The 27,566-nt window shown below is 41.6% G+C and overlaps 1 protein-coding gene across 1 annotated transcript in view; it reads left to right on the forward strand.

The window, feature by feature from the left end:
* The window catches only part of COL21A1 (collagen type XXI alpha 1 chain), a 190,828-nt gene that overhangs the window by 73,093 nt on the left and 90,169 nt on the right, over positions 1-27,566 (forward strand). The window contains exons 10-12 of the mRNA XM_024216499.3: positions 1,599-1,661; positions 15,877-15,930; positions 16,106-16,159. Of these exons, the coding sequence (XP_024072267.2) occupies positions 1,599-1,661; positions 15,877-15,930; positions 16,106-16,159 (171 nt within the window). The remainder of the gene's footprint in view (positions 1-1,598; positions 1,662-15,876; positions 15,931-16,105; positions 16,160-27,566) is intronic.

The raw sequence follows: 27,566 nt of genomic DNA on the forward strand, positions 1-27,566 counted from the left end.
AATTATAGCATGTCCTAACTTTTGAGTGCTGGACTTTACAACCTTAACATTATTTCAGTATTGTTTTTTACTTGTAATCTGAATATGCAGTAGTACCAAATAATTAGTGTCTTGTTATTTAAGACACTTTTTGCAACCCTCTGAATTTTTATATGGCTGTTTCTAAATCAACTTGTTTTCAATCCATTGTCTGTTATGTTATCTAATAACATTAGATGCTCTTTACAAAAAAACAATTTTATTTTTTGTGGTATAACTACTAAGACCAAAATTTTCAAAGGTAGGTGTCTCAAGTTAGTCATTTAAATCCGCATTAGGCACCTAAATGATAGTGGCCTAATTTTCGAAGGAGCTGATGATCTGGAATTCCCAGTGGAGTCTGTTACTCTTAGCTCAGCACCTCTCAGTGTCAGACCACTTTTATTTAGGTCCCTAAATGTAGATTTAGTTGAATAACTTCAGAAAATCAGTTTTAAAATATTTTTCAAAGGTGTGCTTATATTCTGTGACTTTGTATAAATGACATTGTGGGATTCTATATTCTTTGTCACTGAATTCAATATTAAACTTGCTCAATTTACATGTTGTTAAATGACTTCTCACAGTTCCAATTCAAACTAGGCTTTAAGTCTCAATCTGTGATCTTCCTCTTCCTCTATCATCAGAAATTTACCCGGTAATTTTGCTGACAGTGTGTGAGGCTGAACACAATCTGGTTTTCTGTTCCAGAACTGCATGTGCTCTGCAGTTCTTACAGTAGTAAACTATTGTTTGGAACCAAATCTTTGTTCCTTTAAAGTCAATGGGAATTTTGCCATTGATGTTTGAGACAAAGGACCACAATCAGATCCTTTGTTGGTAAATTAAACAGAGAGCGTTCAAATACAGTGAACTAATATATTGAGTAAGAATATTTTTGGTGGTTTTGCTTTCTGATCATAAAGATGGTCTAGTTATCTTTGGGAAACTGCAGTTTTCTTTTGCCTTTTTATGGGCCTGATCCAAACCACATTGAAATAGTTGGAAAGACTCCCACTGACTTCTGTATGCATTGGCTAAAGCTCTAAGAGGGGTTACAAAGGATAAGCACCTTGAGGCAGTAGCTGTTGATTAAAAAGTTTTAACCATGTCCATCTTAGCTGTTTCACTTTAATTAGAGCCAAACTCAATAAAAATCTGGCATCAGGATAATCCTTGGTAGAGACCTACAGACAGATGAAGTTTGGTTCAGGGTGGTATTATTGACTAACATATTTTATAGAGTTTTTTTATTTGTTTTTATTTCTACTGTTTTCTTTTTCATGTTCTATAACATCCTAAATATGGGATATTATGTACTACCCTTAGGGCCCAATCTTCCAAACCCTACATAAGAAGTCAGTGGGAGTTTCCCCATAGGATCGGGCTCTTTGTATTATAGCAATTACTCTTCCAAAAAAATTATCTGGGCTTACAGCCAATGTTCTGTGGAACAATATTCCTTCAAGGCCCGAATTCCTGAAGCTCAGAAATATGCTTGGATAAAAGTTACTTTCAACTAATTGTAAACTTCTCTTTCATATGTCTTTGTGCTCTGATGTGTAACTTCTTCTCTACAGGGAGACCCTGGACAACCTGGGAATCATGGTTATCCTGGACAGCCTGGTCCAGATGGTAAGCCTGTGAGTACTAAAAACTTAGTCATATAAAGTACTGTAAATGCAAAACTAACGGTAAAGGAAAAAATCTTTAATATGTCGTGTTCTACAGCATTGTGAATTATAGGCTAAGATGCATCAGAATTTAACAATTCTATGAACATTTTGATTGTTAGATTAAAAGTCATCAAATGATAGCATGAAACTAGAAACTTGCCTGAATGAAAACCCAGGATAAGAACATCCCTAAATTTGTGGGACATTTGAATCCAAAGTTCAAATCTTGAACTGATCTCGTCATGTGACATGCGCGGATACGATGGCTTAAAGCAACAACCCAATAAGCAGTTTACTTTTTCTCAGTGTTAATATGGCCCTTATATTGTGCTCAAAAATGTTTGGGATTTTTCGTACAAGAGTATCCCAGAATTAGAATTAAAAATAGTACCCTGCTTTGAAATATATATATATTCCCACACACTGTAGTTTGTTTTTTAACTTACTATTGTTGGTTTATGAATGTATGTTTTATGAAAACAGTAGGTGAATGACAGGTGTTCCTATAAAGAAAATGGCAAATTTGGTGATGGTCAGTTTGGTCTTTAGTTTTAGAATTATTTTTAAATTGTATTAAAAATCCCAAAGCAGTAAAGTAGCCTTAGGTTCCATAAAAGAAATTAGAACTCTGATCGAAGTGGAAGCTTCTGAGAAGTTGACACCCAAGATCTTAATGCTCATTAAATGCATAGTGTTTACAGTTCATAGGTTTCATTCTGTGTTCCTGAGCCACTGGTGTGTGTGCCTAAGGTGTATTGGGAAGATAAAAGTGAAAGACTCTCAGAGACTTCGACCACCCAAATTCCTGTCCTAAGAGTGTAGACCGCAGTGTGGCTTCTTCTTTATTAGAGTTTGTTGTAAAAAAATGCAAAAGACAGTGGAGGGCATTAAAAATAGTTTAATTTTGAAAAGAGAATAATTTCTCTGGAAGCTACTATGACATGAAAAAATAATTCTAGTGAAAGAAATGGAAGAAATCTGTGAGTGCATATTCATGTACACAGACATACACACACATGCATTTCGACGTGCACATACCGCAGATACCTGTATTAGGGGTTGTTAATCTTTAATAATATTTACCCTTTTGTTTTTACTGGGGAGGAGTTAAATGATCAGCTCTAAATGGTTCCTTGGACATTAGGAAAGACTTGTTGATGTACATCACTAGCAACATACATATCTTAAATAATATGAATAACGATCAAACTGGAAGTGCAAATACTCAAACAGGACATGGAAGAAGATGGTGAAGGGCAGAGGTTAACTGGAATAAGCCTTCAGTTTTCAGTATAAATGAGTTGTCCTTTGGAAACTGGCATTGTAAGATGAAAACTGATGAATATAAACTAAGGATAAGGCTATACTGCAATGTATTGAGTTTGCAGAAAATGTCTAGTGGGGGTACCACAGATCCAGTCTTATTTTAAAATCTTCCTTGTTGATGTGGTAGAGGAGGAAAAATCTGTTCATAGCATTTTCAGGTGGTTCAAATTGGAAGGAGTTGCAAATATCATTAAGGATGAAGATAAAAAGGGGACTTTAGAAAGATGGGCAAAAATGGGGTGGGGGAAGTTGACTGCAGAGAAGGCTAATACAGTTTAAGCAGCGGCATCATGTCATGGAGATGATGTTCTACATTTTTGGTGAGACTGCAGCAGGAATGTTGTGTTAAATTTCCACTGTATTATCAAAAATGGACAAACTGGAGAGAAGAGATGAGCAGTGAAGAACTAGACTGAGCCTTTCAGCTCAGCTCTGTATATGGGGCACTATGTAGCTGTGCCACCCCAGGAGAAGAACCAGGAAGAACCTGTGATTCAGAGTCACAACTCCTCTCCAAATTCCCTCTTGTTCTGGGAAGGTGAGGGGCAAGTAAAATTGCAAAAAATCCTTTAAAAGTGAGAGTCCTAGTTGTGTTTAAGGGCGATACAGTTGAGTCGTTAAGGTTCAAATAATTTACCATAAATGATTGGGAAAAGGGGATGAAAAGTGAGCTGGCAAAGTTTGCAGATAGTACAAAATCAGTCAAGATTGTTAAGTTCAAAGCTGACTGAGAAGAGTTACAAAGGGATTTCACAAAACTGAATGACGGGGTGACAAAATGGGAGATGAAATTCAATATTGATAAATGTAAAGTAATGCACATTGGAAAACATAATCCCAACTCTACATACAAAATGATGAGGTCTAAATTAGCTCTTACTCCTCAAGAAAGAAATCTTGGAGTCTTTGTGGATAGTTCTCTGAAAATATTTGCTTAATGTGTAGCAGCAGTCAAAAAAGCTAACAGAATGTTAGGAACTATTAGGAAAGTGATAGGTAATAAGACAGAAAATATCATAATGCTACTATATAAATCCATGGTATGACCACACCTTGAATACTGTGTGCAGTTCTGGTCCTCCCATCTCAAAAATGATATATAAGAATTGAAAGTAGTGCAGTGAAAGTCAGCAAAAATGATTTGGGGTATGGAACAGCTTCCACATGAGGAGAAATTAAAAAGTCTGGGACTGTCCAGCTTAGAAAAGAGATGACTAAGGGAGGGATATGATAGAGGTCTATAAAATCATGACTGGTATGGAGAAAGTGAATAGGGAAGTGTTATTTACTCTTTCACAGACACAAGAACTATGGGTCATCCAATTAAATTAGCAGCAGGTTTAAAACAAACATAAGGAAGTACTTCTTCACACACGGTAAGCCTGGTGGAACTCATTGCCAGGGGATGTTGTGAAGGCAAAAAGTAAAACTGGAGTAAAAAAAATTAGGCAAGTTCATGGAGGATAGGTCCATTAATGGCTATAAACTAAGATGGTCAGGGATGCCTCCCCATGTGCTGGGGCTCCCTAAACATTCAATTGTCCGAAGCTGGGATTGGACAATGGGATGGATCACTCAAAATTGCCCTGTTGTGTTCATTGTCTCTGAAGCGTCTGGCACTGGCCACTGTCAGAGACAGGATACTGGTCTAGGTGGACCATTGGGCTGATCTAGTATGGCTGTTCTTATGGTGTTATGTACCAGGTAACTAGAGATGGGCTGAAACCAAAATTCTGATAAGAATAACTCTGATTTTGGCAAAGTCTGTATTTGGGTCCAAACTTTGTAGCTCTTCTTATTTTTTTCATCTATATTTTGATCAATTTGCTTTAAAAATGTTCTGCAGATTCTTAAAACATTTCCACAGATTTTGGTATATCTCCTACAAGTTTCCTGGGCTCTCATTAAGTGATGTGGCCTTGGCTTTATTAATTTTCATAAGCATTTACCTGCCATTTTTACAACTTAATTAAAACATTTAAAGTTCTGTGTTTAGTAAGAACTTTAAATACCGATAGTAATACATTTAGTTTCTGTAAAAACAACAAGGAGTCCGGTGGCACCTTAAAGACTAACAGATTTATTTGGGCATAAACTTTCGTGGGTAAAAAACCTCAGTTCTTCAGATGCATAGAGTCATGCATCTGAAGAAGTGAGGTTTTTTACCCACAAAAGCTTATGCCCAAATAAATCTGTTAGTCTTTAAGGTGCCACTGGACTCCTTGTTGTTTTTGTGGATACGATTAACATGGCTACCCCCTGATTTAGTTTCTGTGTGTTGAAAGGATGAGATTAATACTTGTTTGGAACTATGTGCCGTAAAGCTTATTAATTTTGCAAGTTAAATAGAGAAACCTCTATGCTGCACTTTATAAAATGTCCAATTTCTCCTGTTTGGTTGCTTAGTTACATTTTGGCCATGTACTTGGGGATGACAGATGGTTGATTATAATGATAGTGATTCCTTTTGGATACAGTATTACTGTGAAGAGCAACAGTACAAGAAATGTACTTATTTCCAGGAACTGAAAATTACACTGATCTGAAGTTCAGGACTTGGTATATTAAGTCCTGGAGGAATGTTAAAATAGCACTGATGACCCAAGGGACCATTGACAAATTTTCAGTATCTTCAAAAGCTGAGACTCTCATCTTTCATATGTTCTGTAATTCTAACCATGTGGTATGTTGGATATCTCTTCCTGATTCTCAGAATTCTGGTTACATTGTTGTGTATATATATATCCCCCTTACCTCAATTACCACCAGATTGCAATGGCCATTATTCTGAAAGCTGTTAGAGCTAGAATTAATACTTACACTCTTTGAAAGGTGAGAATCCTAGCTTTCGAATGGTCTAAAGCAGAGGTGGGCAAACTACGGCCTGGGGGCCACGTCCGACTCTCCAGGCATTTCAATCTGGCCCTCGAGCTCCTGCCGGGAAGTGGGGTTTGGGGCTTGCTGGGCTCCGGCGCTCCAGGTGGGGAATGGGGTCGGGGTCTTGCCCCACTCTACACAGCTCCCTGAAGCAGCGGCAGGTTCCAACTCCAGCTCCTACGCGTAGGGGGAGCCAGGGGGCTCTGCACGCTGCCTCCACCCCAAGCACAGCCCCCATAGCTCCCATTGGCCAGGAACCCCAGCCAATGGGAGCTGCAGGGGTGGTACCTGTGCACAGGGCAGCGCGCAGAGCCGCCTGGCTGCGCCTCCACATAGGAGCCGAAGGGGGGACATGTTGCTGTTTCTGGGAGCTGCTTGAGGTAAGTGTCGCCCGGAGGCTGACCCCCTGATGCTTTCCTGTGCCCCAACCCCCTGCCCCAGCTCTGATCCCCCTCCCGCCCTCCGAACCCCTCGGTCCTAGCCCGGAGCACCCTCCTGCGCCCCCAACTCCTCATCCCCAGCCCCACCCCAGAGCCTGCACCCCCAGCCGGAGCCCTCATGCCCTCCTGCACCCCAACTCCCAATTTAATGAGCATTCATGGCCCACCATTCAATTTCCATACCCAGATATAGCCCTCGGGCCAAAAAGTTTGCCCACCCCTGGTCTAAAGCATTAATTTCTAACCCAAGATATTCATGAAAATATTGGCTAACATTGGAATAGATGGATGTGGAGTGAAACAATGCAAATCAGTAATCAGAATAACCTGGTTTTAAGACATGGATATCACCTAAGCATCCAGTTGTGCTTTTAGGTACAGCCCTAAGCTGCCTCATCTTAGTAATAGTCCCTGGAGGCATTATGACTTAGACACCTCCCTGAGGCAAAATTCCCTCATTGTTTCTCCCTTGTTTGAGAGGGGTAGTAATTTTCTGCTGTCCTGTACAAGCTGCAAATTTTCACATCCTGTGGGCTGGCCAGTGGGCTAAGTCAAGGCTTTGCCCATTCCTCAATCACTCAGGAATTAGGTCTAATTCCACTCTTTTCCTTGAATTTGCATTTTCTCTGCAAAATCATTAGCAATTTGTACCTTTATTTTGGCCACAACCATCCTTATGTGCACAACCCTGTGTATTTAGTTCCTTCCTAAGAGTAGGAGTAATCTGTGCAGAAGGATGTTCTTAGAAATTCTTGACAAATATATGTGCCATAGGTACTGAGGAGACCTAGTGATGGCCAGATGGATTATAGACAACATTCCAGCACTCTTTTGCTTTTAGCTGCTGACCACAGGTTTTCTAACATGTGTCTCTGTCCAATATCAGCCAGAATTTGACTGTATTTTATTTATTCTTTTTATTGTGGTTTAAGATTTCCAGAAAACAGATATTTGTACAAGGGTATACATTTCCTGACTGTTTCTTATTGAAGAAACGAGGCTTACTGCTGTAGGCTTTGTTAAGATGTACTCAAAGCAATTTTGGGAAACAGTTGTTGTCATTTTTGCATATCCTTTCATGTTTCTTGGTTTCTGTTTCAATACTATTCATCTTCCCGGGAGAATCATAACTTGTAATATAACAAATTATGGAGGAAAAATAACTTGATTCTATAGTCTTTCTGTAACCTTGGAATTGGCAGTCATGATTTTTTTCCCACTAGTGAGTCATGATTTACAAAGATGGACATTCTGTGAACATGGAAAAGATTTACAAAACTGTCTCAAAACAGTAGAGGAAAATTATGAACCTCTGATAATACAGAAAGTGAGAGATTACAAATTGCAGCAATTTGTTGAATTGAAACTCATATTAATTGAAGTAATTTTGATTAAATGCTTCAGTTTTCTGAACTGACTTATTTTGCGAATATTCAGCTGTCGCTATTTGCACTTGTTCTTTGTAAGAACAAATCGCAGACCTATTAGGTCATCTCCAACCCTAGCCAGTGCATTATTGTTTCTTACAGTAGATTCTTGAGTGCTTTCCAGTCTAGTTTTTTAGACTTGAATGATGGGACTTTTACCCGTCCATGTGGGAGACCTTTGTGCAGTCTAATAGACCTCTGTATCTGTTTATCTTCATTTTTTCAGTAGTGTCCCTTGCCATAGTATCTAGGACCTTAGTGTTAGGAAATGTGTCTTGTTTAGGATACGTTTTCCTTTGCTCATTTTAATCTTGTTATTCCTGATTATATCCCCTTGAGGCACCCTAAGGCTTTTTGGCTCTTACCCCGTAATATGCTTGCAGATGGTTATCATGTTCATGTTATTTGTTTAATCAAATTATGTGTGTATGAAAAACTTGAGGTTATGATGTAGTATTTTATAATCTTTCCTGGGAAGTGAGTACTTCCAGACCCCAGATCAGTTTTGATGCTCTTCTCTAAACTCCCTCCAGTTTGCCTCTCTCTTTCTGATATTCATTGTCTCTGAACTGTATGGTGGGGCAACAAGTGTTGCTTGTTTCTTTGTTTACAGATAGTACATAAAGAATGTATTTAATTTATTTGTTTTTTCATTTAAAAAAAATAGCTTAGTTTCAAATAATTACAATGAATTGTCTATGGTTTAAAGATCATGCATGAGCAGTTCATTGCAAGTGTTCAATATTCACAATTTAACTATGTTATTTAGTATTGGTTGGATATAGAAACTATGTTGTATGTGTATATCTTCTGAGTAGATGTGTGTATCCCTTCGAATTAGGTTTCTTGTGTTAGACAAATTCAAAATTTGCTTTTCATTAATATTCTCAGACATTACTCTAAAATTAGCTGTTTCCCTGAATATTTCCATAGTAAACTTGTTTCCTAGAATATTCATGGAAAATGAATGTAAGTGGGATCCAAACACGATCAAAGTGCATTTGTTAAATGTGAAAAAATAGTCGCTGAAGTTCTCTGTTTTGTTTTGTTTGTTTTTGCTGTAATCACCAGCGCTACTTAATGTACCCATTCCTATAGCTTAACGTTAGTTGAAGTACTTAGAATGAGCATGGCTAGGCCCAATTATACAGTTTTACTCACGAGAGTAGTCCTATTGACTTCAAAAGCACAGAAATGAGAACCTGTAGTACCATAATAAAAAGAGAAATATTTCTACTCACTCAAAATTTCTTGACCTAAATTATCACAGACCAGTATCAATAGAAATAGCTTCTGTAAATGAGTCTAAAATTTTATTTTAATCTAAGTAGTAATTGTAATGGGCCCTTATCCAGCTGAGAAAGCAGGCTGGAGTAGCTGGCCCATAGAACATTCAAGGGCCTCCCTGACTTTGCAGTCCCAAAGGCTGTTCTCTGTTCCAAGGGATTCTTTATATGTGTCAGGGAAGAACTCAAAATATTACCATGATAAAACAGCATCTTCTGCTCTTACGCAAAGGATACTTAAGGGCAATAAAGAAGATAGGTTATTGACCTGCTTGTTGAAAGAATGCATGAAAACACTAATTCATAAAATTTGAACTCTGAACAGATGGTTGACAAATCTGGGCTATTTTCCAGTCTCCTATTTAGCTTCATTCATGGAATTTTAAAAGCTTTTATTGTCTTTTTACAGTGTTCAGTAAGTGATGAAGAACTTTAAACCTGGCAAGGTTGAGTTTACTGAGATATCCAGCTGCAAACTCAGTATTCAGATTACTGTTCTTGACATTCTTAAAGCTATCAAAAGTCTCCCCTAATAAAGTACCTTTTGAAGGCTCTAGTCTCTTTTTACATTGAGCTGCAGGATTTTGTTACATGCAGTGGGGTACCACTGAGCCCTCTGATCCACCAGCCTGGGCTTCCTCTCACACTGTGCTGCTGTGACAAGTTGCAAAGCCCTCCAAGCTTGCTCTTTCACCAGCATTCACACAGGTAGGGACACACCTAGCTGAAGTCACATGTAGGCTCTCTAACCACCAGCCTCCCAGCCTAGGACCCCAGAGCAGTACCGTCCTGCCCTGGTCAAATCTGGCCAGTATATGGGTTTAATACCCGGTCCGCCTCTCCCTCAATGTGAAGAGGGCCATGCACACTTGTGGCAACCAAACTAAGATTTTCCCCAGATACGTTAGTCAAACGCACACTGATTTGGATTAAAAAATAAAATGTTTTTATTAACTACAAAAGGATATAGATTTTAAGTGATTATGAGTGATAGCAAGCAGATTACCTAGTCAATAAACAAAACCGCAAACTGAACTTAACATATAAGATAGGTAGGATATGAATTAGCAAATTCTCACCCTGAGTGATAAACAGGCTGGCAGATTCTTAAGGCACAAGCTGCCTGTGCTTTGCAGCTTGGATTTTGATACACAGGCTAGAAATCCCTTTAGCCTGGGACCATCACTTCCCCCAATTCAGTCTTTGTTGCTCAGATGTTTCCAGATGTGTTGTTGTAGGGAGAGTGAGGTATCATCATGATGTTTCCCCCTTTTATATCTTCTTCCCATTTACTGGAAAGCTCTTTTGCTGAGACCTGGGTCAAACAGTTCACATTGTGTAGTGCTGTCTCTGAGAGGTACACAGTTCCTGGGGTAATCCTTGTGTTTGTGTCCATTTCCTCAATAAGCCATTAACGTTGTTTGGCCTTTTTACTGTTGTACCTGAAAGGCTGCTTGTGGGTGTTTTCAACCTCACAACATGTTTCAGTAACACATACATAGCCAAACTTCATAACTTCACATATGATGGTAGCACATACAAGCCAATGTGGTATTAATGTCTAGCAGATCAAGACTTTTAGAATGATACCTCACAAGGCATACTTTGTGCAAAACGGATCCTAATTACATGACAGTGGTGAATAAGGAGGTGCCAGGGTGTCACAGTTCCTATCCAGGACAATTTGAAAATAAGTTTTCATGAAACACATCTGTCTGTGTTGCACTGGTCTACATCTGGAATAAGTCAGATACATGTATAAATGTCTGTTTATCTGACTTATTCCAGATGTACACCAGTGCAGCAGAGTTGTGTGTGTGTGTGTGTGAGAGAGAGAGAGAGAGAATAACTTGTTCATACTGGATAAGCGTGTGTGTGTGTAAAAGTAAGTAAGCTATGGATTGTGGGAAAACCAAGTCTTAGAGGTGGGTTTTGCATTTAATTCTGAATGTGGCAAGTTTAGTGATCATTTTTAGCTTCTCTGGAAGTGAGTTCCATAGCCCAGCCCAGCTCCCATGGAAGTTCTCTCCTGTGTTCATGAGGTGCCCCCTGTATTTAACACTTTTGTGCTTCGAGTGGAATATGATTGTCTTGATAGGCCATACTCATAGAGGGAGAAGCGATCTTTCAAGTAGCTACGTACACTGTCATTGAGGGCTTTGAATATCAGGAAAGAGATATTGATTTGAACTCTATATTCAACTGGGAACCAGTGCAGAGGTTGAAGTTTGAGGAGTTATGCTGATGGCCACCTGTGTAGAAAGTAAAAGGGTTGCTGCATTGATTTCCCATCTCTGTGAGTTATGAGTAGGGCCCTACCATATTCATGTCCATGAAAAATGCGTCACGGACCATGAAATCTGGTCTTTTGTGTGCTTTTACCCTATACTATACAGAATTCACAGGGGAGACCAGCGTTTCTTAAACTGGCTGTCCTGACCCAAAAGGCGGTTGTAGGGGGATTGCAAGGTTATTTTAGGGGGGTCATGGTATTGCCACCCTTTTCTGCGCTGTGTTCAGAGCTGGGTGGCCAGAGGGCGGCAGCTGTTGGCCAGGCACCTAGCTCTGAAGGCAGCATTCTGCCAGCAGCAGTGCAGAAGTAAGGGTGGCAATACCATACCATGCCATTCTTACTTCTGCGCTACTGCTGGCAGCGGCTCTGCCTTCCAAGCTGGGCTTCCGGCCAGCAGCCACCACTCTCTGAAGGCAGCGCCGCTGACAGCAGCACAGCAAAAGTAAGGGTAGCTGTAACGCAACCCTCCCACCCCCCACAATAACCTTGCAACCCTCCCACAACTCCTTTTTGGGTCAGGATCCCTAAAATGATAACATTGTGAAATTTCAAATTTAAATATCTGAAATCATGAAATTTACAATTTTTAAAATCCTATGACCATGAAATTGACCATGAATTTGGTAGGACCCTAATTGTGAGAATTACCCCAGCATGTTTCATTTACACCAACTAGATTATGATCACTTGTCATTTCTGTTTCTTCTTGGTTTTTTAATCCATTCTCTGTGTGTTGGTCTCTTTCTCTGTGTGTAGGTTATGTGGCTTGATGGTAGTCAAATATTTCAATAAAGTACTCCCTTCCTGCAGGATAATTTAACTAACAGATGCTATTACAAAAAGAGTGCCCGTGTATTAAAGCTGATCCTGGTAATTCCAGTTTCCAATGTGTCTGTAGTCAATCAAACGAACTTTAGGTTAGTTCTGCTCTGGAGGTTAATTCTTGTCGTCTTAGCTTTGTGTGAACCTCCTTTTGATTTTTTTTTTACTTGTAGTTTCCCTGTTCCATCTTTCCATTAGGTCAACCTTTTTCAGAGCCATTTGTTCTGTTTGCAGTGAGATCATGTTACAAGGTCTATCTCTGAGCTAAATTTGCCATTTCAGAAGGCCAAGTTGGTGTGAGGACTCCTCTTCTATCTTCCATTCACATAGTGTATTCTGAAATCAAATTCAGCCAGGAAATTATTCTTCCCTCCCGATGATCCTTCCCAATAAGAAAAAGGAGGAGAGGAAATTGCATTTCTTAAATCTGAAAAGTGCACTAAAGGTTTATTTATATCTGACTATTTCCTACAGAAAGTCAGACAAACTTTTTGTTTTTCTTGGATAAGAAATAAAGGGACAGACAGTTTTTAAGGCATCCTTGGCTAGTTGAATTGTTTCAGCTATTTTTGAGGCTTATAGGCAAGCTGGGAATGCTCCTCCATTTTCAGTTAAAGCTTATTCTGCAAGAACTATCTCTGGGCACTAAAAGGGAAAGACTTGCTATAGAATAGATGTGTGACAGAGCCCTAGAGTTCTGTTCCCTGCTTTGTTAAACATTACCAGTTTGGATTTTAGGGCATCTGCTCAAATTTCTTTCTGGAAAAGGGTATGGCAAGCATTGTCCCAGCCAGTAATTTTGGCTTTGTTTATTAGTTACACGACTTGTATAGAAAACAAATAAGACTTATGAAATGGTTCCATTAGTTCTTCTTTACCAGTACAGAGATTTGGTACTAGAACTTTGTTTTAGTGAATTTGGGATTGTCTGTCTTCTCAGCATTTTTAGTTTCTCAAAATTTTACTGTAGAAGTAGTCATTTTACAGTTAGCAAAAATTCCACTTCTTTTTCTTCCTATTCTGTCAGAGGACAACTCCTCCTTCTATCTTAGGCCATATCTATACTGGTGAACTTAGGGTATGTCTTCACTACCCGCCGATCCGGCGGGTAGCAATCGGTCTATCGGGGATCGACTTACCGCGTCTCGTGAGGACGCGGTAAAATCGATCCCTGATCGCTCTGCCGTCGACTCCGGAAATCCACCTCGGCAAGAGGCGGCAGCGGAGTCGGCGGCAGCGCGGCAGCGGTCGGCTTTCCCCCATCCTCACCACCAGGTAAGCCGACCTAAAATACGCAACTTCAGCTACGGTATTCACGTAGCTGAAGTTGCGTATCTTAGGTCGGACCCCCGCTGTAGTGTAGACCTAGCCTTATAGTGGCACAACTGTACCGGTTTAGCTGTGCCGCTGTAAGATTGTTCGTGTAGATGCTATTAACGACAGGAGACAGCTCTCCCATCAACATAATTAAACCACCTCCAACGAGCGTCGGTAGCACTGTCCACATCGGCGCTTCTGTCAGTGTAACTTATGTCACTCAGAGGGGTGTTTTTTTCACATAAGTTTTACCGACAAAAGTGCTGGTGTAGACATGGCCTTATTTTGTATGTTGGAAGCATATGTTACTTCAACTGAGTCAAATGAAAGCTCACCTTCTCCTCCTTCCCTGCTTATAATAGAATCATAGAATATCAGGGTTGGAAGGGACCTCAGGAGGTCATCTAGTCCAACACCCTGCTCAAAGCAGGACCAATCCCCAACTAAATCATCTCAGCCAGGGCTTTGTCAAGCCTGACCTTAAAAACATCTAAGGAAGGAGATTCCACCACCTCCCTAGGTAACCCATTCCAGTGCTTCACCACCCTCCTAGTGAAAAAGTTTTTCCTAATATCCAACCTAAACCTCCCCCACTGCAACTTGAGACCATTACTCCTTGTTCTGTCATCTGCTACCAGTGAGAACAGTCTAGCTCCATCCTCTTTGGAACCCCCTTTCAGGTAGTTGAAAGCAGCTATCAAATCCCCCCTCATTCTTCTCTTCTGCAGACTAAACAATCCCAGTTCCCTCAGCCTCTCCTCATAAGTCATGTGCTCCAGCCCCCTAATCATTTTTGTTGCCCTCTGCTGGACTCTTACCAATTTTTCCACATCCTTCTTGTAGTGTGGGGCCCAAAACTGGACACAGTACTCCAGATGAGGCCTCACCAGTGTCGAATAGAGGGGAACGATCGCGTCTCTTGATCTGCTGGCAATGCTCCTACTTATACAGTCCAAAATGCTGTTAGCCTTCTTGGCAACAAGAGCACACTGTTGACTCATATCCAGCTTCTCGTCCACTGTAACCCGTAGGTCCTTTTCTGCAGAACTGCTTCCTAGCCATTCAGTCCCTAGTCTGTAACAGTGAATGGGATTCTTCCATCCTAAGTGCAGGACTCTGCACTTGTCCTTGTTGAACCTCATCAGGTTTCTTTTGGCCCAATCCTCTAATTTGTCTAGGTCCCTCTGTATCCTATCCCTGCCCTCCAGCGTATCTACCACTCCTCCCAGTTTAGTGTTATCTGCAAACTTGCTGAGGGTGCAGTCCACACCATCCTCCAGATCATTAATGAAGATATTGAACAAAACTGGCCCCAGGACCGACTGTTGGGGCACTCCGCTTGAATCTGGCTGCCAACTAGAGATGGAGCCATTGAGCCTTATGTTTAAAGGCTGCCTGTAAAGCCCTGCCACTTTTAAACATGAGGTCACCTCTCATTGCAAAGCTTTGTGCAAGGCATGGTCCAGCAACTGTAATAGTTACTCTTAAGTGTTTCTTAGGTGGAGCAGGTAACCCTTCGTGTGTGTGTGTGTGTGTGTGTGTGTGTGTGGAGGGGGGCATGGACTTAAATGCTGGCCAAGCCACCCTTGCAATTAATGGGGCAACTCCCTTTTCTGTTAAGACAGACAAAGGGTCACATCGCTTAAGGGCCATGAGGGCATTGTTTCAGTAATCTCTTTTTCCTCCAGTGCCAGTTGCTAGAGAGGGATGCTGGAGATTACCATCACTGAAACTATTTTAAATTCTCATTCCTATTCCTAATCCCCTTCCCTCATGTCACTTGTTCCCTGAAACAGTGCCTGCCCCTGCTCTTAAAGGGCCAGCATGCCCTGTCACTTATCTTTAAGTGTATAGTTGACAGCTTAACAGAATTTTCAAACTGCACATGCTCAATGCAGCATTATTATTATTAACTGTTTATTTTAAAAGCAGTTATTTTAAACATAGCAAAGCAAGGTCTCGTCTATAAGGCTTATTTTCTATAACCAAATTTGAGTTTCAAAGTTCAGCCAGTTTTTGATTAGCTTCATATAAAAAACCCGTGTGTATGGGTTTTTTGTCTTTTTACAATGGAAAAATAAAAATGTGTGATACATTCCCCTCCATTCTCTTGCTTGTCAAGAATTCTAAAGCAACTGAAGGGCTTTTGCTTACTCATGAGAAAAATTCACCTTCAGTGAAGACAGAATGGCAAATTTCAGCCCCAAAAGTGAAAGTTCCACAAAGTTGAAATATGAGTCTCAAACATGAGATTCTAATGGAAACTGTTGTAGTTCTGCAGCCTTAACCTTAGTCTGTGTGACCAACTCAGTTGCTGTAACTAAGATATTTTAAATAATTGTTTGCAAACTTCTGCATATAGTTAGCTATAATGTCTTGGTTTTTTTTTCTTAGGGATATCAAGGAATAGCAGGAACTCCAGGTGTTCCAGGATCCCCAGGGATTCAAGTAAGCTCCTTTTGCCTTTTCTACAATGTGGAAATCTAAGCCAAATCCTAAGTACTCATACTATTTCCATTTATTTCATTGAGAGTCCAGAGTGTGGAGCACTTACAGGATCTGGTCCTTATCTGTAAAAGAAATGAGTAAAAAAATTTAAATGTGTGTATTTTTTCTCTCTTAGGGGCCCCGTGGCTTACAGGGTATCAAGGGAGAGACAGGGAGAGATGGTGCAAAGGTAAAAAGTTACTTTAATTATTTACAGTCCTTGCTTAGTACAAGTAACGGCCTTGGTATTTCCATGTGAAACTAGTTTAAAAGTGGTTTACTACCAAGACAATAAAGTCAGAACTGGAATTTTATGCTTAGAATAGTATTTCCATTTTTATAAGATGTATTATCTTTAAAATATTGTTGTGTATATACAGTAATACTGTCAGTTAAGACCTTTAATGTGACTGCTAATTTCGTTTTTAAAAAGTGTAGTAGGTGGAAAGTGATATTGACATATGCCTGAATAGCAGGTTATCTATGATTAATGAAATTGTTTTTTTCCATCTCCTTTCTCTCTTCAGGCCTAAAGATAGCCCCCAGGATTTCCTTATTATTAGGGCCCTAATTCAGCAAAGCAGGTTGTTAAATCTTATTAAGGCCCCTTGTCCAGCACAGCACTTAATCATATGCTTCAAGTTAAATATGTGCTTATGTGCTTTGCTTCATTGGGGCTCTCATGTTAAACAAAATTGTTCAGTCAGTAATGGGCAATATTCAGTAATGATTTTATTCCTTTCTTTCACTTCTTGACATTTTTTCCTGTTTCAGAGAGTTAGACATTAAAGATGAAAAAGACTTCTTAGGTCATCTAGTCTATTCCCCTGCCACTGCAGGATTGTGTTTTAAAATATATTTTCTCATGCTTTGTCCAGCCTGGCTTGAAATGTGCCAAGACATGGGGCTTCCACCAGTTTCCTTAGAAATTTTTTCCACTGTAGTGTAGTTCTCACCATTAGGAATGTTTTCCTGATATTCGGCCTACATTTTCATTTCTTAATTTCATCCCATTACTTCTAGGCGTTTCCACATTGGCTAATTTAAAGCTAGGCGTTTCCGTTGCAGACTGTTTTAGTTAATCCATAATTAAATGAACATAAATTATGGCTACATTCACTTTTAATCAAGGGCAATGGAAGTATGAAGATTGTTTTTACAAGATCTGCAGGTATTTTACTCTTAAATATGTACAGTTAGACTGTATTTAAAACTGCCTGTTTTAAACACTTAATTACATGTAGGAAGACATGCCTGATAGTACTATCTTATAAATTGTTATTACTAGGGCCAGGATCCTGTCATGTGTGAATGTATGGGTGGACCTGTGCACCAGTGTAGAGGCCCCCTGGACTCTGCACAGGCCTAAGTTACTGCCTTCATGAATCTTGACATTTAAGTCAACTTCTTCATGAGAAGGTCCCTTTCCTTGTGTTTTTCTGTATTTTATTGCTTTTTAGTACAGTATGTGTCCATTCTTTTTTGATTGTGTGTCGGTGTGGATCCCATTGTAGTTGTTCCTGCACATGAGACTGGATTCTTTTCACTAGCAGTGTCCATCAGGACTCTGCATGCAACCTGAGCCATCTGGTGCACCCACATGAGAGCATAAAGGGTGGGGTGACCATGATCCTTCCCTGACAGCAAGATGGAACCTGGCAGTGTCCCTATCTGCTGAAATCTCTAGTGTGAGCGATCTTTTTCTAAACTTCTGAAACATTTCAGAACAGCCTTCTCTCCTTCACTTACAATTTCTTGGACAGAATAATCCTCTTCTGGATGGCAATTTTGAAAAGAGCCCTCTGTAATATACTTTGGCCATACAAACCTCTCCGTACAATGACTTCAAGATGGTGGACTCAGAACCCTGTGGCCTTCAAGTCTTGCTTGTCCTGTGATGGACTAACTTTTCTTAAAGACTAGCAGAGCAAGTGCTTCTTCTGCCTGGGCAAATCCCACATCCCAAGCAGATACCTTTTTGTTCTTCACTCAAACCAGAAAGTCACAATATGCCAGACTCAAGTTCCATCTCTTAGAACAATCTATGAGAGTGGCATTGAACTCAGAAGATCTAGGTTCAAAAACTCCATACTGATCAAACCATCCAATGCCTCATAGAGAAGGCAGAATGATTACTAAGGGTATGTCTACACTACAGGATTAATCCGAATTTAGATAATTCGAATTTGGGAAACAGGTTGTATAAATTCGATTGTGCGTGGCCACACTAAGCACATTAATTCGGTTTTTAACCACATTAATTCGGTGGTGTGCGGCCACACTACCCCATTACTTTAACCACAGTAATTCGGTGGTGTGCGGCCACACTAACCCTAATTCGAATTAACAAAATCGATTTAGGCGCTACTCCGCTCGTCGAGGTGGAGTACAGAAATCGATTTTAAGTGCCCTTTAATTCGAATTAACTGGCTCTGTAGTGTGGACGGGTGAAGGGTTAATTCGGATTAACGCAGCTAAATCCGAATTAAAGTCGTAGTGTAGACCAGGCCTAAGACTTCAGTAAAGAAATCAGATCTAAGTAAGGTGCTGGTACTGACAGCAGCATCAAATCTGGGTATCACAACCGTCAATATTAAAGGCAATGCCACACATTTCGAAGCAGGCCATAGAAAGAGGCTGCTCAGAGGAAGAGCTCTGTCTTTTCACATAAGTAGAAACAGGGAGGCATCAGAGGATTAATCCTCCACAGCTTATCTAGCACTGAAGCAAAGCAAAAAGGAGCAGACTGCGATGCAGCAGACTCCATCAGTACTGGACCCATTGCACTACTTATGGAGGAGCTATATCTCTCATAACTGTTGCCAAGGCATATGTTCTTGCCAGCATCGAGTAAGGCCTGTCCCCCATATAGTCCATGAGCGGTACTGCCTGAACAACTGAGGAGAGTTGGCAGTTTTTCAAAGGGACACTATTAAGGGCCCAAAAGCAAGCTATTCCGCTGGGTAGGAAAGATAGGAAATGTGGCAAAAGACCTCCTTGGCTTAACCATGAGATCTTGCATGATCCAAAAAATAAAAAGGAGTCACATAAAAAATGGAAATTAGGACAGATTACAAAGGATGAATATAGGCAAACAACACAGGAATGCAGGGGCAAGATTAGAAAGGCAAAGGCACAAAATGAGCTCCAACTGGCTACAGGAATAAAGGGAAACAAGAAGACTTTTTTTATCAGTACATTAGAAGCAAGAGGAAGACCAAGGACAGGGTAGGCCCACTGCTCAGTGAGGAGGGAAATATAGTAACAGGAAACTTGGAAATGGCAGAGATGCTTAATGACTTCTTTGTTTTGGTCTTCACCAATAAGTCTGAAGGAATGACTAACATTGTGAATGCTAATGGGAAGGGGGTAGGTTTAGAAGATAAAATAAAAAAAGAACAAGTTAACAATCACTTAGAAAAGTTAGATGCCTGCAAGTCACCAGGGCCTGATGAAATGCATCCTAGAATACTCAAGGAGCTAACAGAGGAGGTATCTGAGCCTCTAGCTATTATCTTTGGAAAATCATGGGAGACAGGAGAGATTCCAGAAGACTGGAAAAGGGCAAATATAGTGCCCATCTATAAAAAGGGAAATAAAAACAACCCAGGAAACTACAGACCAGTTAGTTTAACTTCTGTGCCAGGGAAGATAATGGAGTAAGTAATTAAGGAAATCATCTGCAAACACTTGGAAGGTGGTAAGGTGATAGGGAATAGCCAGCATGGATTTGTAAAGAACAAATCATGTCAGACCAATCTGATAGCTTTCTTTGATAGGATAATGAGTCTTGTAGATAAGGGAGAAGCGGCGGATGTGGTATACCTAGACTTTAGTAAGGCATTTGATACGGTCTCACATGATATTCTTATCGATAAACTAGGCAAATACAACTTAGATGGGGCTACTATAAGGTGGGTGCATAACTGGCTGGATAACCATACTCAGAGAGTAGTTATTAATGGTTCCCAATCCTGCTGGAAAGGTATAACAAGTGGGGTTCCGCAGGGGTCTGTTTTGGGACCGGCTCTATTCAATATCTTCATCAACGACTTAGATATTGGCATAGAAAGTACGCTTATTAAGTTTGCAGATGATACCAAACTGGGAGGGATTGCAACTGCTTTGGAGGATAGGGTCATAATTCAAAATGATCTGGACAAATTGGAGAAATGGTCTGAGGTAAACAGGATGAAGTTTAACAAAGACAAACGCAAAGTGCTCCACTTAGGAAGGAACAATCAGTTTCACATATACAGAATGGGAAGAGACTGTCTAGGAAGGAGTATGGCAGAAAGGGATCTAGGGGTTATAGTGGACCACAAGCTAAATATGAATCAACAGTGTGATGCTGTTGCAAAAAAAGCAAACGTGATTCTGGGATGCATTAACAGGTGTATTGTGAGCAAGACATGAGAAGTCATTCTTCCACTCTACTCTGCGCTGGTTAGGCCTCAACTGGAGTATTGTGTCCAGTTCTGGGCACCGCATTTCAAGAAAGATGTGGAGAAATTGGAGAGGGTCCAGAGAAGAGCAACAAGAATGATTGAAGGTCTTGAGAACATGACCTATGAAGGAAGGCTGAAAGAATTGGGTTTGTTTAGTTTGTAAAAGAGAAGACTGAGAGGGGACATGATAGCAGTTTTCAGGTATCTAAAAGGGTGTCATAAGGAGGAGGGAAAAAACTTGTTCACCTTAGCCTCTAAGGATAGAACAAGAAGCAATGGGCTTAAACTGCAGCAAGGGAGGTTTAGGTTGGACATTAGGAAAAAGTTCCTAACTGTCAGGGTGGTTAAACACTGGAATAAACTGCCTATACACAGGGAGGTTGTGGAATCTCCATCTCTGGAGATATTTAAGAGTAGGTTAGATAAATGTCTATCTGGGATGGTCTAGACAGTATTGGGTCCTGCCATGAGGGCAGGGGACTGGACTTGATGACCTCTCGAGGTCCCTTCCAGCCCTAGAATCTATGAATCTATGAACTATTCGCCGGAGCTGAGAATGACAAATGCAGAATCTTTTGTTCCAGGGGCAGCATGGGTCTAGGATCTCTGCTGGATACTTTTTTTCTTTTCTCTGCTGGTCTTGAGGTTTCCTCTTCACCTTCCCACCAATCCCCCTGATTCCCAGGGACAAAGCTATTGTTATCATGATAGCCCCATATTGTTAGCCCAGAACAGTTTAACTATGGTCTACACAGATCAGAAGATGGGCTGTCTGCAGATCCCACCCCCTCCCGCATCTATTATCGGGTGATTTATTAAGACAGAGGCAGAATAAGATGTAACACACACATATTTATTATGCCACTAGTCATTAAACTAGACAAGGACCCCCTTCAGACAATAAACAACATAAGCAAGACACACTCGGTTGTTAACAGTTACCAGAGCGTGAAGCTCAGAGCCCTTAAACCCCTTAACCTATGGATGTAAAACAGAGGAAACCACAATGGGTATTACAATACCATATCCTGAAGACAGGGACACAATGACAAAAACTCAGGATACCGGCAGGGATAGTGGTGAAAACCAGGGGCGCTGGACACCAAACAGGAACTCAGGAACTGGGTCTTCTTCTCCCTCTGGTCAGGTCCTCTGGGCAGGTCTTCTCCCTCTTGGGTAGATCTTCTCCCTCGGGTAGGTCTTCAGTGCTTGCCCACGCAGTCTCTGCTTGACCTCGTAGTCCAGTGCAAGTATGCGCTCACTAATGGTGTGTAGCAGTTGAGTGCAAGTATGTTAATAAAGACCAAGAATCCAAAGTCCTATGAGTCCTAGTCCCTCTGGGGCTCCTCACAGCTAGCTGAACTGTGTGGGACTCTGGCTGCCACTCAGATGGACAGCCTTGAGTGACCGGCGTGCCACTCACTAAATAACCTGCAGTTGCTAGGCAGATTATGGCTGTCACATGACTCTAACTGCCCTGACCTTTCCCCTCCTTGATTTGAAAAAGGCTGAAAGGGCACTAAATCATCTGAGGAGAAGGGTATCCAAGATGGAGGCTTAGCTGTCCTTTTACAAATCCAAGATGGACATTACATAAAACCGGTCAGAAACAGATTTTACCCAACAATATTGGCTGAGACAGTTTTGGCCATCAGACTGACTCCAGATGTCCAGACAACCTCCCATTCGCTTTCCTTTTTGACCAGACATGCTGTCTCAGGACCACAGTCAGATTTAAAATTTTTATTAAAGCTAATGTTAAAAAAAATTATATAATACATAGGTTGGGAAAAGAGTGTCTGTACATCTGGGTATAGTGCTTAGATTATCCACAAATACAAAGTTAGTTTTTAAAAGTCATATCCTACATAGAGTACATAATCAGCAATAACCCAAATTTAGGTGCATAGATTTAACAATACAGTTTAGATATTAGAATCCAAATACTCGGGTACATCACTCATGAAAAGTTGTACAGAGATTTGGTTGTGGAAAGCAAAATATATCAATGAGTGGAGATTGTCCCTCAATAATTGAGAATTAGATTGGTTGTCCATTTAGAAAATACAATCCATGAGGAAAGTATTTGTTACTTTCCTGACTGCGCTTCTCATCGGCACTCCAGCTCATCCCTCCTGGTATTGCTGATGTCCAGTGATGTGTTCTATGTAGATGTCCCTCGACCACCTGATGACATCCAACACCATGAGTTGCCGCATCAGTCGAGCATAGCGTTGACTGATTCCACATTCTCTCAGCACTCGCTCGTTACTGGGGTCCCATGTTCCTAAGGCTCCGATGATCAGTGCGTGTGTCTGGACCTGGTAACCCTTAGCTCTCAAGGTTTCAACCAAAGGTTTCAACCAAAGGTTTCTCTATCTTTCAAGCTCGGGCATCGTGGAAGGCCAGGGTCCTGTTCTCGAATGGCACTGTGACGTCCACCATGATGATCTTCTTCCGGTCCTCATTGATGACGATGTCCAGTCACAGTTGGCTGTCGGTTCCGGGGATGGCGGAGTTTACAGCAACCTTCCCCACAGGTGGCAGGATGGCTCTGGCCAGGCAATCTTGGATGGCGTTGTGTTGCAGCTGCCAAGCTCTCGAATGGGGCTTGCAGGTCTAAGGCTAGGTCTACACTACAGCGGGGGTCCGACCTAAGATACGCAACTTCAGCTACGTGACTACCGTAGCTGAAGTTGCGTATTTTAGGTCGACTTACCTGGCTGTGAGGACGGGGGAAAGTCGACCGCTGCCGCGCTGCCATCGACTCCGCTGCCGCCTCTTGCCGCGGTGGATTTCCGGAGTCGACGGCAGAGCGATCAGGGATCGATTTTATCGCGTCTTCACTAGACGCGATAAGTCGATCCCAGAAAACCGATTGCCTGCCGCCGGACCCTCCGGTAAGTGTAGATGTACCCTTAATCCGGACCAAGTCACTGCAGCTGATGGCCTGGATGTGCATCACTAAAAAAGAGTGATCAAGATAGGTGCAAGAAATTCTTATGCAAAGCAGTAAAGCTTCTATTAGCAGGACCTTTTTTGCAAAATGAAAAAAGGTTTTCTATAGGGGCAGCTCAAAACAATGATTCTGGACTATATGCTGCTTCTGAAACAGTCGGGACTGGCATTTAGCTCTTTCAAAGTGCATTTGACAGTGCATCATGTGCCAGTTTCTGTTTTTCACAACCTACAGTATTGAGATTCATCAAGGGCCTCCTTTGGTTAGAGACCTGATTCTTACACGGGACCTCAGTGTGGTTCTCTTGTATCTCATGGAGCTTCTTTTCAAAATGTTCATTGTATCACCTTACCGTCAAGATGGTCTTCTTTGTTGTCATCACATTGGCACATAGTCAGCAACATCCAAGCCCTCATGGTGTGACTCCCCAAATTTTTTGGGCATTCCTGGAATAACCTGTGTATTGCCCCTTTAAGTTGTCCTTCTTGAGGTATACGTTTCTGGGATTATTAAGGAAAAACATTAAAGGACATGGGTACAACCTTCCAGTAAAGTAATTGTCACAGGCACTATTCTTTTCCAAATCAAAGTTTATTTTTTATGAATGTAGCTAATAATCCCTAATAGAGTATATCCTAAAAATTCTAAACAAGGCACAAAATCCCTTAACATAAATCCCTTATTACAAGTTTAAAGAGCATTCAAACTGCAATAGCATATAGTTTAAGTGATTCTAAGGGAGGGAAGCACTTTGTTACAAATGGCTAGTTTGCAACAAATCACTGACAGCCAATGTTCCCTCTAATTTTTTCCATCCATGTGCGGAATAAATTTTGTTATGTGCACCGAGATAATGTGTGGATGTGCACCACTGGTAGAAACAAAAAGCCTAGATATAATATATTTTTAAAAGGTTAAGTAGGGATAATTACTCTAGCAAGGAAAGGTTGGCATTTTAGAACTCACTACTCAAAGAATTAAATTTAAGTGTAAGAGAAATAAAAAATATGAAATGCATAGACCAGTCAAAACACTAAAATAACACACTTTGAAAGAATAAAATTACAGAGAATATATGTGCATTGCAGGAAGTACCAAGAAGTAACAACAATAATACAAATATGTGTTGGGAGGTGAGTTTTAGAAAGAGATTGTGTGTGAGACAGAGACTCTGTGTGTGTGCTTGACACAGCGTGTGTGACAGACAGTGTTTGTGTGTGTGTGTGTGTGTGTGACGCAGACAGTATTTGTGTGTATGTGTGACAGTGTGTGACAGATACTGTCTGTGTTTGACACTGTATGACAGAGACTCTGTACGTATGATACAGAGACTGTGTGAGACAGTGTGTGTGTGACTCAGTGTGTGCGTGTGACACAGACAGTGTGCAACAGAGTGTGACACAGAGGCTGTGTGTGTGACACAGAGGCTGTGTGTGCTAGCTGCTGGGAAAGTTTCTGAGAGATGCCCTGTGCTGTCTCTTTAAGACACTCATTGAAAGCTCCCCTGCTCTGTCCTGAGCCCTGTTGTCTCCCCTCCCCATCTCTGTGGAGATGGGATACATGGAGAAGGGGAGAGTGTGTGTTTGCGAGAGAGAGTGTGTGTGTGTGTGTGTGTGTGTGCGAGAGAGAGAGAGAGAGAGAGAGAGACTGTGTGAGCAGACTGCTGGGGAAATCTCAGAAACAGTGCACTGTCTCTTTAAGAAAGACACCCTTCCCTGCAGCAGCTCTGAGTCCTGAGCCAGGCTGTGTCCCCTGCCTTGCCTCTGCTCTGTGGAGATGGGGTACAGGGGTGGGGGGAAGGGGCACACCCTGATATCCGCACCGTCCCCCCCATGCTCTTCACAGCCAGCAGGAGGGTCCCGGGAGCAGCTGCAAGATGGAGCAATGTGGGGGAGGGGCATCTGAACACATGCTGCTGGCTGTGCGTGCTCTCCTAATCTGGTGGGCGGCACTTAAATCTCTCCTGCGTGGCCGGTCAAGTGTGCAGCTTACAGGGAACACAGCTGACAGCAGTTATTAAATTACACCTGAGGGAATTCTGCGCCAAAAAATTAAAAAATCTGCGCACAATATTTTAAAATTCTGAAAATTGTTACGTATTTTATTTGTCAAAATAACACTATGTAATCATGCCAGTTTCAATTATTCTGTAATTTATTTCAAAATACCTATCAGCAACTATGTCTGTAACAGTACGGACACAAAAAATTTCCCCCAGCAGTAGGGAATTTAGGAAACCCCTAGAACAACAATCCAGTTCCTGTTTCTCTGTCCCCATTCTCCAAAAAGCCCAGCCTGGGGGCCAGACACCCACACCCCCTACCCTCCCAGAGTCTACCTGGGGTGCACCCCCCAGCCCAGACACCCACATCCCCTCCCCACCAGAGCCCAGGATCCAGAAGGAGAAACAGCCTGATGGGTCCCGGGATTGTACAGTGTTTCCTGCACACTGCCTTCTTCCTTTAAGGCATGCTGGGTACTGCAGCTGCTGGAAATCCTCCAGCTCTCTCCCCCTCCTCCTGGCAGTGTCTTCTATTTGTGAGCTGGGCTCCGCTGGGTCCAGTGCCCCCTAGTGGCAGCCGGCAGCTCTACAGACCATTTCTGTGGGAGGAATAGGAAATTCTGTGCATAACATTAATTTCTGCGCAAATTCTGCATTGAGCAGTGGCACAGAATTCCCTGAGGAGTATTAAATTATACTTTGTGGTATTTAAGTAAAGTACAATTAAAACACACAGGCAGATTTCAAGCATACGTATCAAATACTATACTAGACTAGACTACACTACACTAAAAATTATATTTAAAAACTGGCAGGCTTACTTTATAAATCCTTTGATATCCTTTATAAAACCTTTGTTGTCTGTTGTCGCTGCTCAACTTTGATCACTCAGCCTTGCTCTGGTCAGTCAGCTATGCTCTGCTCCGGTCTTCTTCTTTATCTCTCTCTGCAGCAGCTTCCTTTGCATTTTTGATAGCTGCTTTCAACTACCTGAAAGGGGGTTCCAAAGAGGATGGATCTAGATTGTTCTCAGTGGTACCAGATGACAGAACAAGGAGTAATGGTCTCAAGTTGCAGTGCGGGAGGTTTAGGTTGGATATTAGGAAAAACTTTTTCACTAGGAGGGTGGTGCAGCACTGAAATGGGTTACCTAGGGAGATGGTGGAATCTCCTTCCTTAGAGGTTTTTAAGGTCAGGCTTGACAAAGCCCTGGCTGGGATGATTTAGTTGGGGATTGGTCCTGCTTTGAGCAGGGGGTTGGACTAGATGACCTCCTGAGGTCTCTTCCAACCCTGATATTCTAGGATTCTATGATTTGTCCACCCCACCCCACCCCCTTTCGCTAATCCAATCCTGCCTGCTGGCAGCTGGCCTTTTATGCTGCACTCTGTCTCTCTTCTAATATACCTCTCTATTCTTAAAAGGAATTACCTCATTCGCACATGCTCAGTATCAACCATTATTCTAGAGCTGTGATTGACAGTTCTGACATTTAGGATAAGTTGTAACCAATATGAGTAGACTCTAGCCAGCCAGCTGATTAGCTAACTGACCTCTCTCTGTGTCACCCCTTCCTGCACATGCTCAGTAGCCACCAATTTTGCACATGCTCACTGCTGTTGTTTACCTCAGAGCTGTGATTCTGCTGATCCACACATACACATTTGGCCTTTTTCCGGGGCGCCATCTTAGAAATTATGGACTTTCTGCCAATTGACTATCGGCAGCTTCCACCTTAGAATGAATTAGTTCCTGCTTGTTCAGAATAGAGATCAGGCAGACAAAGTAGAGGCTGGACAATTTCTCTAGTAACAATGGCTGGACCACCATACGTGTCATTTCACAGGGACAGGGTGTTGATGAGACTTTGCCCCCAGTTCATTCTCCAGGGAGTCTCAGAATTCCACCTCAGTTAGTCAGTTGCCTTAATGGTGTGCTTTCTGAAACCTCACTCTTCTCCAAGAGAGAGGAAACTTCACACTCTGGAAGAGTTTCCAGAATGCTACGCTGCCACCTAGACAGGACTAAGCCCTTCGGGCTCTCTTCCAGTGTCCTTGTGATCATATTAGCTGTATCAAAGGTGATCTCTTCACAGACACTCTCCAAGTGGCTTACACAGTGCATTTTACCTTTTACCAGCTGGCTGGTGAGCATTCTTTCCAAAAGTTAAGGCACACTCCACCAGAGC

The sequence above is a fragment of the Terrapene carolina genome, unplaced genomic scaffold (genome assembly GCF_002925995.2).
Source record: "Terrapene carolina triunguis isolate 2854851 unplaced genomic scaffold, T_m_triunguis-2.0 Scaffold42, whole genome shotgun sequence".
NCBI lineage: Eukaryota > Metazoa > Chordata > Testudines > Emydidae > Terrapene > Terrapene triunguis.